Source organism: Clupea harengus, chromosome 8 (assembly GCF_900700415.2).
Source record: "Clupea harengus chromosome 8, Ch_v2.0.2, whole genome shotgun sequence".
In the NCBI taxonomy this organism is placed as follows: Eukaryota; Metazoa; Chordata; class Actinopteri; order Clupeiformes; family Clupeidae; genus Clupea; species Clupea harengus.
In genome coordinates this window covers 460,678-477,918 of record NC_045159.1, presented here as the reverse complement: position 1 = coordinate 477,918, position 17,241 = coordinate 460,678, and the positions used below count along the sequence as shown (strand labels likewise).

At 41.2% G+C, this 17,241-nt stretch overlaps 2 protein-coding genes across 2 annotated transcripts in view; one reads left to right on the top strand and one right to left on the bottom strand.

Annotated features, from left to right (window-relative positions):
* slc34a1b (solute carrier family 34 member 1b) overlaps positions 1-5,973 on the top strand; it is a 19,070-nt gene extending 13,097 nt beyond the window's left edge. The window contains exons 12-13 of the mRNA XM_031571270.1: positions 5,022-5,105; positions 5,912-5,973. Of these exons, the coding sequence (XP_031427130.1) occupies positions 5,022-5,105; positions 5,912-5,973 (146 nt within the window). The remainder of the gene's footprint in view (positions 1-5,021; positions 5,106-5,911) is intronic.
* A 958-nt stretch (positions 5,974-6,931) lies between these two features.
* Positions 6,932-8,980, bottom strand: adra2db (adrenergic, alpha-2D-, receptor b). Its single transcript, XM_012832485.3, has one exon. It carries the CDS (start codon positions 8,603-8,605, stop codon positions 7,172-7,174), a length of 1,434 nt encoding a protein of 477 aa, XP_012687939.2. The 5' UTR covers positions 8,606-8,980; the 3' UTR covers positions 6,932-7,171.
* Between the last annotated feature and the right edge of the window lie 8,261 nt (positions 8,981-17,241).

The following is a 17,241-nucleotide window of genomic DNA, read 5'->3' as shown; positions in this document are numbered from 1 at the left end:
TTTTCATTAATAATCATCATATTTGCTTGATGTATGATATAGGCAATATATTGGTGAGCATGTCAGGTTTTGGAAAGCATGCAGTCCTTAACCAAATTTGAGAGTGAAATATTATCAAGAATAGTTAGGATGTAAATATCACCAAGAAAAGTAGTACTCTGCGAGTGCAATGGGAAAATGACAGATCATAGTCATAGTATGGAAAGTATAGTGTCTGTTGTTGAACTCAAATTAGAAGGTAGATTGTCATTGAGCCAGAACCCAGGCCCAAAGTGCTGAGATGATGAAAACAAGAAAAAATACAATCAACAAAAAATGCTGTGAGCTGTTGCTGAGCTGATGAGATATGTCTGTCGCTGAGCTGATGAGAAATGTCTGAGACTTTGCTGAGAGTGTTGCTATTGTAAACAGCTACTGCCTGCTGAGGTCCATTAGATCAGTGGTCTCTGAGACACACAGAGCTTTGCGGCATTGTGTGTGTGTGTGTGTGGAGGGGGGGGGGGGGGCGCAGCACCATCGTTAAAGTTGTATTGAACATGTGGCAGCATGGGAGGGGTGTGTGTGTATGTGTGTGTAGTTGCTGCATCTGTCCATTTCTGGGCTGCCCAAAATCGAGAAATGACTCCCTGCTCACCGTTAACCTTTAGTGGTAGTCTCATGGTGGTTGACACATCTGCAGCTAACTTAACTTAAATGTAATAAAACAACATAATAAACATAAAAACATTTTTTTTTTAAAAGAAGACGCTGAAAGGAGAGACCATCTACCTCTGTCCGCATGAGGGTTAGAAGAACGGAGAAGCACAGAATGTACAGACACATGAAGAGATGAAGACAGATACTCAGACAACCAATCAAAGACGAGAAGGAAGCATCGGATGTGGTCAGCTCTATTCTCCACAGTGTTGGTATACAGACAAGAACCAGGGGTCAGATTTCTGCAGTTACATATAGATAGGTTTCCTTTCCCATTCTCTAGCGGTAACACTCCAGCCCCTGTGCATCACCCTGGGGAAATCTAGTTGATTTTTCCCCATGAATTTAGCTGGAAAATGTCAGCCTGAAGAGAAGAGACAATCTGCTGTCCAGGGAAAATGCCTCTCACTGAATATTATCTGGGCTCTGGCGAGAGAGCTGAGATACGGAGCCCATATGAGACCCGGAGCATATATATGCACTTATCCTTGTATCTGTTTTCAGAAGACATAGGGGGACATAGGATGCTCCAGGTGTATAGTGTCAGTAGGATAAGTGGCTCCATGATGAGTCTGTGCGTCAGCAGAGTCCTGCTCTTTCCTCTACAGAGGACCACTGTGACTATTGTCTCTCAGATCTCCAGTGTTAACGTGATTCTCAATAAGCCTACAGGCTAGAGGGAGAGAAACCAGTTTGTATCCTCAGCAATTTCATGTTTTCTGGAGAGACCTTATCAAGATGGGGGACCTATCTGATAAGCCAGGATTTTTCGAATGTTTTTTAATAATCTTCAGAGATACTGAATTACCATACCGGTATTATGCTTCTTTACACAGGCTTCTATTTCATTCGAAAAAGGGAAAGCAGGCACAGGCTCCTTTGATATTGATAATGAATGGAACTTGGAGCTGTTTTCTTATCCATTGAACCTAGAATTTCTAAAAAGACGACACTTAACAGAGGCAGAAAATCTTGAGCGTCTCACATGTTTTGGCCTAAAATGTGTAGCGCTGAATATGGCGGATTTGTAACTGGAAGTCCTGCCCTGTATGATAAATGGCCAATGGAAACGGCATAACTGATGTTTTGCCTCACCTGAACGTTTTGTTTATTTCCATCATCACCATAGCAATAGCCGCATGAATTCTCAGTGAACAAGTATGCCGAAGAATAAAAATAAGTATTTTTCAGGTTGGGGATAAAATGTTTACACCATTTATGTCAGATTTTAACACGGATTCATGTGACATACTTTAAATGTCTGCTCAACCATCCTATGTGCAGTTATGGATCTCTTCCCATTCATTTAGATAGGAGCCTGGAAGTGTTGCCGTGATGGCTGCCAAATGGCAAGACTTGCCTTATGAAGGAAAAGAATGAAGAATGCCAGCATTCACAAACAAACTAGCACACACACACACAGACACACACACACATCATCGCTTTATACAAAAACACATCATTTATATGGAAGTAAAATCTGTACCTCAAGCTGTTTTTTGAAGGGGGCTGTGGGAATAAAGGACAGCTGAAATATAATTTCAGTGCTCTAGAGCGCTGAAGTCTCAGCTGCACTCCATCTATCCGTGTGCCTCTGGGTGGGGCCACAAAAGCACTTACTGCTCACTCCAATAGAGAGCCAGACAGGCGAATGGATGACAAGCTCTCTCTCTCTCTCGCCCTCTTTCTTTGAGATTGATCTGTTTATATTCCCCCCATTTCACAGCAACAGATACGCTCTTATATTTCATGCTAAATGGGACTTTTGGATGGCACAGCTGTTCAGCCACGGAAGACCGTTGAAATATGAAATTACAATATTCACACATTCACAAAAGAAAATCTCCTTGAAAATAAAACATCACACATTTCTCTTTCTCATGTATCTTTCATGATGTTACACTGTGGTATTAAATTTGACCGTTTCGGCAACTAAGATCAAAGGCTAACAAAGTTCCAATGCAGTGTGTCTGTCATGCTTTCCAATGATTCCAATGACCTGTCCCAACAAATTGAATGCAGATACATTTACAAACCATCCCTGCAAACCCCTTGAGGCTTTGAGAAAAGTCTCTCTCCCTTTAAGAGACATTTCATGTAGATCCTGTCAATATGTTCTTACATCTTAATGTTCTAATTCCTGTATTATTGTTGTTATTCTGATTTAGCAACAAATCCAATCCTCATAAGTCACCAAGCACAACATCTCGATGTTAAAAAACAAAAATACATGGGCTAGACACCTCCTCCACTAAGTGGTAACTTTTGAGGGTTCAATTTTAGAAATGCTTTTTTTAAGCTCAAAAGCTTAATAAAGGCATAATAGCAGACATTTTACGTGATTAACAAATGAAAGCACTACTATGACCAGCCAAGCTTTGGAGTTTCTGGTTTGAACCGGTCACTCTGCCTCCTCTTTCCAGACAAACATCAATTTGATACTTTTCCCCTCTCTTGTTACTCACCTCATGTCCACAAAACTGATGGAGAAGATAAATATTGAATCACCTTTCTAGCAAACCCTCATGTTGTATCTGGAACATGGTTACTCTTCCAAAGAATTGAAAGTCCTGACATAAATGTTAATAATGCTTTTTGTAAAATTTGATTTGGATCTATTTTGCTTTAAATCTAAATTTATAAGTCATTTTCTTCATTTTATACGTTTTTTTGAACAATTATATATCATTTCTAGTTTTGGACTAGAAGTCTTGGGCATTCATTTTAAAGGCCTGTTCATTTTTTAGATGACCTAGCAGAGTGCTGAAAAATCATGATATATTTTTCTAACTCCAGAAACAGGGCTAGTCTGACTTGTGGCATCATGAAATACTAATAGAGTTGATATCTTTCTCTTATATCTTATCTCTGACACACAGTAACGTGTTGGTTTTCCCTGTTAGTGTGTACCCTGTCTTCTTCCAGCCTCTTGAATATGTGGTGTGATAGGCGATGGACAGACATGTTGGAGAGGGCAGGAGCACTATCAAAAAACAAACAGCACCCAACTAATTCCCCTTGTCCCCCACCCCCTCCGCCCCCACCTCCGGAAGGCAACACTGCATTAGTTTGAGCTCAGTCCCCCCTGGCATCTGAGTGTGCACGTGCCTGAGTAAAAACAGAACATTCTCCTGTCCGTCCGTGACCGAGACGGACGGTTCACTTGGTCCCCGGGCGCTGAGAAGCTGCCCACTGCTCCTGGAGGGTCCTGGAGGAAGGATGGTCCGGGATGGGTCAAATGTAGAGCGTACATTTCACAGCGACCTCAGGCCTGCGTGTGCTTGTGTGTGTGTGTCCTGTGTCGCCTCCATAAAATACACGTGTGTGTTGCAGTGTGCCGCTTGTGGCAATAAAAGAACTGACTGAAGTCAGCCTTGTTTGTTGTTTGTTTGTTTGTATGATATAGCTATTCCATCTGTCATCCCCACTGCTATGTCTTTGGTTTGATTGATCTGTCCCTATCTACTTTCCCTTTGGCTAAGCCTTGAAGCAACATTCCACAAAAATAAATTACTCCTTTGTCATGGATGGACGCTGTGATTTGTGTGGTATGAGAAGAAGATTGGAGATCTGCTTTGATAGTGGCCTGATGGCATATTTTCTCAAGAACCCTCTCATCCTCAGATGGAATATATTGTATCTGCAGAAACGCATTCAATGCATTTTACATTCGCTGTCTCAGGGTGTCACCCAACAGGCCAGTAACCTTTGAAAGCGGCATTTGGGGCCAAGCCTGGATATTTCTCTATACCCTCCTTGCATGTAGAAAGTACATTTTCAAACAACCAAACAACTTGTCTCTTGGTTAGTGGCACTCTTCACCTGGGTTTTTGCCTTTTGTCAATCCTTATTCCATATCTCCCCACGATGAACCAAAAGTAAAACAGAAGAACAGAAATATTTGTAGAATGTTTTGTGATCTTGCATCATGTTACTCAGCCTATTGTGATGATGATGATGATCATGATCACGACAATAATGATTTTGGTTGATGATGAAGATGATGCCAATTATGTCTGAAATACACTCCAAACCATCAGAGAAAAAGCATGGACTTATGGAAGCTTGATTCTCTTCAATCATCATGGCATGTTTGGACAGATACTGTATGTTAGCTGTCACCATGGTGACATGTGATGGAGGCCAGCCAGACACGCCAGAGTGATGAGAGAAGCTCCAGCCTGCCCTCAGGATTAGCCAGCCTGCTGGATTGGGTCTCTAAATGATGCTGCCGTGGGCCTGGTTTGTCAGCCCTCTTTCATATTTCACTCTCAGCATTGATCCTCTGTCGTCTATGTTTTTAATCACATGCTGCTCCATTTTAGTGGAGGCTCCAGCGCAGAGTAAAGATCCAGACTTATACATCGTCATCAGCTTCTTCATCATCTTCATCAGCATGATCATTACTGGTCAGTACCAAAAAAACTCCCTGCCCTCCTCATAGCTTGTTGTCAATGATCATGATCCCTCTCCACTCTGTACATGACATGCTCGGGCATAAATCTCCAACAGGACTGCTATGGAGCACCGTGACGGATCCAATAAAATTCTATGTTTTGTACGTACATCTGCCCTCTTGGTTGAGTGGTGATATAGTGGTCTTAGTGGAGAAATACTGGGTAGATTCCTTTGATATGTTGGTGATTTGAGACTTTGATTAATATTATTTGAATTATTTGCCTACTTCATGTGTCTTCAAACAAACTGTGTGTGTGTGCACAAACCTTGTTCAGAATTAACAATGGCGTCTTACTCACCACCCGTGTACAATTATGTGGATACCCAGTCTCTGGCATAATCATAAACATAAAACTATTTAAATGTGATTCTTTTTTTTTTTCAAGAAATTATGTGTTCATGTAAATATATCATATCCACAAATACCAGTTATAGAGAAGGGTATGCTCTCTGTACAGTCTCCTAATGACACAACCCAAACACAAGCTGACTTAAAGGAAATCAATCTGTTCATCCATTTTGCTATTGAAGTTATTTCCTTGAGCATAATACAGTTTTCTTACACCATGGCTTTCTGATGTATCCATTATTAACACATAAGCCAACCTAAAATGTTGAGAAGCTAAATGATGTTGTTTCTTCAAATGTCATCACACACATAATGACAAAGCAACTCTTTGTATCATTCCTGGGAGCTTCTCCTTCATATAGAAAGACATTCTGTCTCTAATCTCTGAGAGCTCCTCTGTTCTAAAAGGGACAGAAATATGTCATAGAGATGACAACGACACTCATGACAAGACCAGAACCAAAAGATGAAGCCACAAACACAAAATGTGTCTGCATTTTTTATACAAACCCTTGGTCATGATGATCTCTAATGCTCATGTAAGTTTGTTGGTAGATGATTACAATACATATGATATACACAACACTAGGCCTGAAACGTGAAGTGGTTGTCTGGTAGCATTATTCTTTATTTCAAATCAATTATTCTTCACTTTCCAAAGTAATAGCACTTAAAGATATATTCAATTGCCTCTCAGACAGTTTATCTCACTTTCTGATAGTATTATAAATAAAACCAGCAGACTAAATTATGTTGTGTAATGTAGTCCAATAGTCCAATATATTAGGTTCATACTAACACATTAGTTGTTTTGTTTTAAAAAGTCCTTGTACTTATACTGCTCATGATTTGTTTTCAGGATGCCACGTTAATAGTTTCAGGGTCATACCCAGTGAGCAATAACTAATTTGTCAGGTCTGACATGTACGTATTTTCTTATTATTTATGGATTTATTGGTGTGATGGTGAGCACACGCATGCTCATGTATTAGTACAAAGGACAATTAATCACATACTGTATCGTCAGTTAAAGAATAGCCTAAAGGACCTGAGAGGAAGTCTCTTCTTCTGCTGACGATATCTTTGCTTCACAAACACTAACCCCTTTTGTCTGTCATTTGCAACATGAGATACAGCATCTGACATGCCAAAACGGAATGAAAAATCTAAATGCTGAGGGTATATTTCCACATGTAGTTTACTGTCAATTCAAAGACAATTCCAGGCATTGGCCTAATTGAACAATGGCCATGGATTGATTGTAGTCAAATACAGGATCAACAACTTTGTCAACAATTTAAACTGTAACATACAGCACAGCACACAGCACATTATGGTTATGTTTGTGATAGAATAGAATAGAATAGAATAGAAAAGCCTTTATTGTCATTGTATTCATACAACGAAATTTTGAGTGCTTCTCCTGTTGGTGTGACGAGGGACAACATATAACACAACAACAACATATAACATAACAATACTACAACTGATGTTTTAAGGATGACCTAATTAAAACAAGATATCAAATTATGTTAATTTGCTTGGTAGAAAGAATCAAATGTTTTGCCTTTTGAAACAAACAGGATTTATAATGAATCTTTCTTTTGTGGAACTTCAATCAAAAAGCTTCATTTGTGATCAGTTACAACACACTCTGTAGCTGTAAAGTTACTGCCTTCTCCGACTATGACACATGATCTTTTTGAAGGCTTTTCGAAAGTCATGGTTAAAAATGGTATAAATAATAGGATTTACAGAACTGTTGCAGTAGCCAATCCAGAAAAACAGTGTGAAAAGAGAGTCTGGTATGGTGCAACTTTCTCTGCAAATGGCATGCAGACTGTAAGTGAAGAAGAAAGGAAACCAGCAAAGCACAAATACACCCATGACCACTGCCAGTACGAAAGTAAAACGCTTCTCTCGCATTTGGGCCATTTTGATTTTGGAAATGGACAACTGTCTGGCCTTTGGCTCTTGCAACAAGTGCGAGGTGCGCCGGGAAGCCCATGACAAACGGCAGTTCTTCTTCGGGCATATGCTGGCTCCTTCCACTTTTCTTCTGCTGGAAAACCGAAATGTTTTTGGTTTACTGTTGGCGACATAATGCTCTTCGAGATCGATGTCATCTAATTCCCCTCTACGCTGGTCACTGACTTTTCTGCGACCGCTGGGGTTCTCATCTTCGACTTTACCCTTTCGCACATAGAATGTTTCCGACTGCGAAGGCTGTCTTTCCATGCAGTTCTTAGCCACAAACACGGTGGCGGCACGTTGTTTTGCAACCCTATATATTTTGCAGTACACCAGAATCATAATAAGACCGGGTGCAAAGAATGAAACAACGCAAGATGAAAGTATATACCAAGTTTCGTTATTTAACAAACATTCCATCTCGTTATGTTCTGTCATTATAAGGGGTGGGAAAGATATGACAGCAGATATGATCCATACCACAGTGATCATACATTTGATTCGTTCTGGAGTCCTCTTCAGGTTGTATCTCACAGCTTTGGTGATGGACCAGTATCTGTCCAAACTTATGGCGCAGAGGTGGATAATAGATGACGTACAAAAGAGCACGTCCAGGGCCAGGTACAATGCACACCAGGTACTGCCAAAATACCAGTAACCCATGACCTCGTTAGCGAGGGAGAAGGGGATAACCAAGGTGGCCACTAAAATATCAGCAGATGCCAGAGAAACTAAGAACAGGTTTTGGGGAGCTCGGAGAGCGCGGCTGGTGAACACTGCTACCACAACCAGGACATTTCCCACGATTGTTAACAAAATGATGATAGCGACCACAATAATTATGAGAACAGCTGCATATTGAGAATGCGGTGGTGATCTCTGTGTGCTCGTCTCGTTCACATCACCTGATGCATTGGACGTTCTCAAAGTTCGTTGCACTAAATCCATAATAGACCCGCTTGTGTTTCTTTCCACATGGAGTTGCAAAATCCACACAGTAATAAAATTGAGATAAACAACCACGCTTAAAATTTTAAAACCCTCAAAATGCAAACATCCCTCGGTCGAGACAAGTAGATTGCTGTCGGAGGTGACTGCCAGTACATGTCTTCTGTTTCGCTGCAAACGCATGAGGTTTTCGGACTACGGTTCCTAGCGTTTACCTCCATGCTGAGCGATTCGAACAAAATACAAATAGAAAATAGACTGAAAGAAAAAAAGAAAAACGTTGCCTAATGTGAAGACACACTTTATTAAGTAGATGACACTTCCAGTTGGATGGCACTTCCAGATGGTCCCACTTCTCTCCACTCGTTGCGCACTGAAAGTGACTCTCCCAGCATCACTGTAGCAGTGAAGAGGGAGGTATTAAGCAGAGGGAGAGAGAGGGGGACACACCCGTTATCAGCTTATGCCAATCACAAAAATGACAGAGTCCTACTACATATATTTCTGTACATTTCTTACGTGACCACTAGTGTGGTTCGGGTTGGTTCAAAACACAGAAAAGGGCGTTTAATTTAATTCAGTAAATCGTAACATCCCAAACAGGGCATAGAATGGATGCTATGAACATTCCTGATGTCCCAGTCTTTTAGATTTCAATGAACACGGGAATAGGGCTGTATAGTCTTTCTCGAGCGTTCTAGACTGAATGATGCGTAACAGCCAAAACCGCGCATTTAAATGCCATGGCTAGTTTCCACTGTGCATTGTTAAGGAGTCCGTTTTGTTATGTTACACGAAATTTTTGCTCCTTTGGTGCTAGAAATGTTACAAAACAGAACAAATTGGGAGCACATGATCTACAGAACTATTTCCATAGCATATGTATTAGAGCCTCTTCATAACTTTTTCGACGGATTGATACACCCATAAAAGTATAAATTGCGGAATGATTTAGCGCACACTTTTGAAATAATTATTTTATATGCACTGCATGGAACATTAACAAAAACAGAATTATTTAATAGATAAATGGTTTCCAACGTTAGGCTACTTCGCAATGTAATTGGTTGAGTAACATTTGGTTTAAACGTATTGAAGGATCAATGTGTAATACATTTACTGTACTAAATCATAAAATGAACATAACATGTCATCAGAGATTAAGGGAACATGCTAAACAAAAATGCTGGCTTCTCCAACAACACAGCGGTTTGTGTTTTGGCCTGTTTGATTCCGCAATTTGCCCATTTCTCCAGTACCATTTTGACACCCTGGGTTACCGAGAGCCAGAACCCAGCATCCAACCACCATGGAAGTAAGCAAATTAACTGGACCAACAGTTTTATTCTACCAAATCAAAAAAGCCTTGGCATCCTTCTAAAAAGCTGCATGACCAGAGACTGAGTAAAATGCGGGTAAATGCTGCATTTAAAAGATGAGAGTCCAGAGGGATTTCAAGACAGATGCAGAGTTGGCAAATTTTCTTCTGAACAGGTAAGCATTGTGCTTCAGCTGAGGTTAGCTAACCTTAACAAATGTATCACGGCTACTAGTAGGGATGGGCATTTTATGTAATTTTCACATTCCAGTATTCGCATTCATACTCTGTGGTCCGTGTGCTGCTGGGTTATCAAGGCTGCAAGTATTTGAGACACACAGCCGGTGAAGTGATCCCAAGTCAAGCTGGCTAGCGCGTCATGCTAATGCTAATGTACGGCTATCTGCCACACTGGAGGAGTGACGGCCATGGTGTTTAGGCTTACTACCTCGGCAACAACCAGCGTGACAGAAATATAGGACATAAACTGCATGTTTTACTCTAAATTGACTCAATTTAGAAACGTTATTACTCTATACGTTGAACGGAAACTGACTTTTTTTAAGATTAGTTTATCTCTGAATGTGGTCAAATTTGGCCAGGGTTAAACACGCTATCCTCTCTGTCATTCTTCCTCTGGCTAGTCCTCGCTGTACCAGGACCATACCTGTCAAGTCTCGTTTTATCTGTGAGACATATGTGACACAGAATCGCAGGGATCTCAGAAAATCTCATTAGAATGCTGTGCAGTGAGTGAGAGACTGCCATGTTTGCATTGTGTCTCTCACTATATCTGTGTAGCCGTTTTAGGCTACTATATTCAATTAAATTTCAATATTCACTGAACAATTTATCTCGAGGCCAGCCAGACCTGTTTACGAAATGCCTCTTAAATGTCACAATATGCTTGCACATGTTGTCTCTTGTGTGGGTGGTGGGGATGGCTCACAAATTTTCACAGGTTTTCAATCACTGACCTCACAGATTTTAGTCATGTTAACTTGATAGATATGCAGGACATGCACTCTCTCTTCTCTCTGTTGCTCTTCTTCTAGATCCTTTGCCGCTCGTACCACTAGGACCTGCACTCTCTTCTCCTCCTCCTCCCCTCTCTGCTCATCTCTCTAGCTCATCCTCTCTGCCCTCTGCCTCTTGTAGCGGGGCACCTGACCGGCCCTCACTGGCTTTACTTAACACTGGTGAGGGCACTTCATAACAAGGAAGAACAGTATGCTACTATTCCGAAATAGATGTGAAATGATTTATAAATGATCTGTTAAATTATGTTATCATTATCGGGGCCTGGAAAGAAGTAACTCCAACTTCAACCTATTTTCAGAGCAGTTGGCTTGTTTTCGGGATAACAGTCTTAGCTTTGGCTAATGTAGGCCTACATAACACTGACAGAGAATACACATTTTATATGAGCTGGTTTATAATCCGCAAACAATAGAAACACTGCAACTGTATACATTAGCTGATGTACTTAGGACTCGTCATCAATTGCCATTGTCAAAGTTTAATGTTAAGCTCAGCTTGCGCTTGTTTGTGTAGGTTCAGTGTCGTCTACCTGGCAACCCTGAGCTTCGAGTCTGAGACGGAGGGGGGAAACAATGCTGTCCAATATTTTGAATTTGGAATGCAGTACCGATTGTAAATGTTTGGTGTCCAGACAAAAAATAGCTCCTTTAAGTACTTTTTATTTAATACATATAATTAGCCTACATGTTACCAACACTAACTCTGTATGTAATCCAAATTCTACCCCCTGCATCTTGAAACAACATGTCCTAAAATATATAAAGTACACTGTCATTGATTTGGTAAGTATACCCAAAGACACTTAAAGCGTGGCCTATTTTTTCCATTTTTATTCATGAATGAATAAAAGCATATATGTGCACAGATATATTACTCGTTTTTTTAAAGTACATAAGAAAGTGATATTGTGGCAGTTGTGGGTAAAGGATGGATAGTAACCAAGGTATTGGTGGTAAAACGGGAAGTAAAGAAGTCATTCCAATCAGAGACCAGAATTACCCCGATTACCACCGATCGTCGGTTTACAAGTCAGTTGAGTATTTAGCCGTATAACTTCACAGAATAATAAAAAAAGATCATTTTAAAGTCAGGCAATCAACGAAGAAATAAAGGTCCTAAAATTAGCCAAGCAAACTGTAGGCTGCTGTATCTGCCATTTACACAGAACTTTGACTCTTTCCGACAGATCCCTTTTCCCTTTGAGGCATGAGAAGTCTCTGATTTTCAAAATAAAAGCTACTGTTTGAGACCCACCAGAAGCAAGGTTTCTCTTAGATCGTTTTGGAAACATGCGTAGAAAACGTAACAACTTTATGGTATACCTTACTCACTTCAGTTGACTTGATAAGTTCCTTGTCGGGAATTACAATCTTATTTTGGTAAAGTGTATACGCACACTCTAAAGACTTTGACTTCCAATTGACTTCTGAAGATTGTAAAAGATGAATCTTGTCACACAGAAATAAAGTGGTCACGTTAATATGTTTTCTCACCACAATGAAAAGTGTTTCAGCTGAATGATTCTAAAATGTCTCCTGAATAAAGAGAGTATTCCAATGTCAAATGCATTTTCAGTCGCTGGATGCCTATTATCTCTAATTAAGGAATAGTCAGCTGAGAATACTAACCGTCTTTTTGCCTGCAATGACCTTGTAAAGTACTTTATGTTTGTGCAAATAGACAGTGTTCTTGATTAGGCTCATTCACCATGGAATAATAAGATATATTCATTCTGGCAAAACATCATTCATGTGAAAACCAAATATGATGAGCAACCATGTCAAACCCAGTCAACAGCACAAGGTTGGGGTGATAAGAATGGTTTTCTTTTGTCTGTCTTCACTTCTTCTAATCACTTATATCAAAGGTTATTGCACATGAGATTTTATGCCTGCGCTTATGTACGCTCACCTAGTGATGTACCCAACCGCTTGCATCTCCAATTCAGGGAGAGAAAACCTGCCAAGGCTTTGAATAGTCAACACATTTGACAACTTGCCGCCTAATCACTGTGATAACTTTCCCCACACTCACTAATAAACTGATTAGGGCTTCATTTCAAGGATAGTTCAACTTAAGACTGCGGTATCAAATCACACAATACTAACACCTCTAATCATAAAAACTTAAAAAAATTCATACCCATAGTCATATGGCATAGTTTTACTTTGGAAAGGGAAAAATTGTACTAAGCTCAGTTTCAGGTGACCTTGCCTTTGACTCAGGGGGCTGTGTCACACAGTGTAGCTATTTCAGTTTTGAGGTTGTGTCCCTAGTTTTGGAGAAAACACCTGTGTAACAACTTACAAATCCCCCACTTATTTGTGTGGATTTGGGAGCCCTGTCATAGTTCCAAGCAAATGTACAGACAGAAGTGTACTCATTAGACACACACCACCACACCTCCCGACCGGATGATGTTTAGCCGATTAATAAGCATGAAATACACTGTTACTACAATTTGCTGCCCGCTGCATTACCAACCAGAAGGGAGGCCTCTTCCACTCGTCACCACTGACAGCGTCGTGATCATTGAAGTAGGAATACATCTGTGATATTGCTGAAGATGGACAGGGGTTCCACATTGCCAATGACTACGAATAGTCCCAGAGGTGTACAGCATTGTTGCCTCCAGCCAGATGAAACGCAGTGTTGTTGCTGATTGGTCCAGGTGTCTCTTGCATTGTTGCCGCCAGCCAGGGGGGCCACGTCACCCATGTCACTTCTGCCGTGTGTGTGTCCTCCGTACTGCCGCTGTTGGGGGAGAAGCCTCCTGCAATCTCCTGCCCAAGAGACCGCGCCCCCTCCGGAGAAGTGGGAATGCCCCTGCTGTCTGCTGCTGCTGGCGTCCAAAGCCATACTGTGTCAGGGTGCTGAGGCTATGGAGGACGCTACCCTGCCACTGCGTTCTAGCCTTGATGTTTCAGTGACAGTTGCTCCAGACAGGACTGTGTCCTCTGCTCTCCATTGTGCCATGAGCTTGTGTCGATTGCCGGGTATGTGGTGGTACTGGGAGCAACTGGTCCTGCTTGTCTCTTTGAGACCCTAAGGACTTTATCGGACTGTATACTGCCTTCCACTCTATCTGCCCAATTGTTTCTGGGACTTGGGTTGCAGGGGTGCACACTCCTATGTTTGTGTTCGGGGTATGGTGAGTTCACCATAATTCCAAGCATGTAGTAGCTGTAGGGCATAATAGAGCATAGTGTTCCCCTCTTAGGAGTCTTGTGTAGTTTCCTCATGTATTAGCATCTGTGTCCAGCCTTACCTTGTAAACTATGCCTGTGACCCCGAGTCTTAACCTCATTCTGCAACAGCGTTTCTCCCTCTAAATCATTGGTTCCCAAATGGTGTGCCGTGAGGCAAGGCCAGGTGTGCCGTGGGATTTTGTGACAGCCATACAAATTTTGCAATAACATATCAGAATTGATGGTTTAGCGCCAGTAAGATTGGTAACAAAATATTAGCCGCAACACAGACGCGCAAAGAATGTTACCTTAGAATGTCCTGTCAAACAACAACGGCTTGCGGTTAGCTAGTTTTGCTCAAACGTCATTAAGAACTTGGCCTTCTTTATATTAAAAGAGCGAGGAATCTGAACCAGAGGCAGCAAGACCGTTTGTTGGATTGTGTTAAAGTGTCTGATAAGGCTATGGAGGCAAGTTATATGCTAGCGGAGTTTATTGCAAAGCAGAAAAAACACACAATAGCGGAGAAGCCCATCCTCCCCGCTTTAAAAAAATGTGCAGGTGTCATGCCGAAAGAGACAGTAGTGATGAGCGCGACATTCGGAAGTTCTCATGCCATTCGTCCGGGAGGACGACTTCTTTCTCGAAGTTTTCCCACCAGACAGCAGTTCGCCCTGGTCGGATCCAAAACCGTCGGCGGCGACGTTGGCAGGCAATGTCAGGCCTACGTCTTGGGAGTGAAAGCAGTAGAAAGACTGCTGAACTCCGTGCAGTTCTTCGCCTCTGCTCCTCCATATAGAAAAGCAGTTGTGTTTGTAAATACAAACAGGCGTTTGCATTAACGTATAAATGAGCACTACCATAACAGCATCCATGATCAGTAAACAAACTAACTGTAAACATAGGACGCTCACATGATGTGATGCATTTTTAGTCGCATACTGTGACGTTTGAGAACCTAAAACTCCGTTTGACCTAGTTCACACGCAAACACAAAAACGGAGTTTTCAGAAATCTCCACTTTGACCGGAGTTTTTAGAAATGATCGTTTTCCGAGATACAACCTCCGTTTTTGTGTAAATGAAAGGCCAAAAGGCATGAAAATATATGCGTTTTCCCATCGTGTAAACGGGGTGAATGCACCTTTCCCTATAACATTAGTAAATACAAATAAACGTTTACAGAGTGATAACACATGTTATAGAGGCTATTTTGCACGGATATGCATACAGGTGTGCCTTGAGATTTTGGCTTGCCCTTTGGTGTGCCTTGGGCACAAAAAGTTTGAAAACCACTGCTCTAAATAACTGGCATGAGTCGAGTCCACAATGACGCTGTGCCGCCAAATCTATCATATCAAGGACAGGCATCAGCCATGCAGGTTGTGCTAGACGAAAACTACACATATACTATACATACAACACATACTATACAATTAAACATATACATAGTTATAGAACATAGCATAACTAGCTAATCTTAGCTCAGCTTACATCTGACTTGGATTCAACATTGAAAGAGACAGCGCTTGGAGTCTACTGGTTCTCAGAGTGCCCCTATGGGCAACTAGAAATCACAGGAGAGAACAACAGCTGCACCTGTTGAAGCACTAGCTTGTGAACAAGTTAGCTAGCTAACTAGGGTCATCTAGCAAAGTAAGAGAACAGCTACTGCAATTGTTATTGTTGATATTGAATTGTCTTTGAATGGCGTAAATGGGCTCTGTCAGCTGCATAGTGTTTAGTTGCATAATGAGAATACTCATTATTTGCAGTTTACAGATCGAGAAAAAAAACGTGATGTTTGCTAGAGGCAAGACCAGCTGGCTATAGGGAAGGAAGTGTGTGGGGGGCATACCTCAGTTCGGGTGAAACAAATCAGACAGATCTGTCACAACAGAAGTGTAGCTAAAATCATGTTTAAAACAACAGCCAATTTAGAGGCCCGCCTGAGTTGTAACGGATGTCTGAATTTTTTTTTGTTTTAGCCTCCTTGCTAGCACGCCCTCCTCCCATGCCCGAGGTTGCGAGTGAGTCCGATGTGGGACTGTTCTTGTCCACACAACGTAGGTTACACTAGCAACAGTAATGTTGCTTACATCGTGCGTCTCCTCTGTCCCTTTCATCTAAAAGTGCTTGAAAAGTGGGTGTTAAAATGCTATAAATTGTTCCTTACTTATGAAACATAAATCGTCATTGAAGGCCTAACCATGAAACCCATGGTCCTCCACTGATGTGTGGTGAGCCTGTAGTTTAGCTGTAAGTTCATGTAAATCTATGGTCTTTATAACCATAGTAAATTTCACTCCTTCACATATAAAGTGGGAGGAGGGGGGCACTTCAAGTGTGGTCACCACCAATGACTATACATAGAGTCTGTATACAGCTATTGGGCACCACACCAAGCAATGGACAATATGTATGCCATGACCACCACTGAGTTATTAAAGCAATGCTAATGCTACCCCGTTAGCTTGCTTTGGCATGTGGTGGTGGATTAGGTATGGATGGATAAAAGTAAGATGATAACTACTTTTGGCTCAAATTAGTCTGTCTGCCACAATATTGCACTAAGCGATTTGAGGTTTAAATACAAAATCATCCTCTTTATAACAATATTTATTCGAGACAAATGGGACTTTGTTTAAAATGTCAGATAAGCCTAGCATTTTTGGAGAGTTCGTTCCTCGCTTTTTTTCTGTCTCACCCACTCCTTTAAATTAGGTTCAGTCAAATTTTGGTTTCATGTGCCCTCTACCGCAGATTCTTTAAATTACACTATAGAAGTTTCTTCTACCAGGATGAAAATTGAATGAGCTTATTTGCCTCACAGACGTTTACAACAGTCCTCCGGTAATCTTTGCACCTGTCCTCCAACAAGAGTACAGTGCTAAACAATGTGGTAAAGCACTAGTTTTGAGTGGCCTAATGTTCTCTCAATCCATAGGGGCAAAAATGTTTTATTCACAAATGTAGGACAATTAAGGAAAACGGAGACGTGGGCTGCAAAATCCAATTATACAAATTGTCGAATTAAACTAATAATAGGGGACACAGATTAGTCCTCAATTCAAATATTACTTGTGATAAATGTCTGTTAAAATATTCTTTCTGACAAGCGACCTATTTTGACGCTTCAAGCACGGCTCATCTGATTTTTTAGCGTAAACACTGTGTAGGCGTTGTGCGCGCAAGGCATCCAATAGCGTTGTTTGTTCCAGAAAGGTTTCAGGACGAGCCAATGGCTATAAGTGTTATTATCAAAGATCGAAA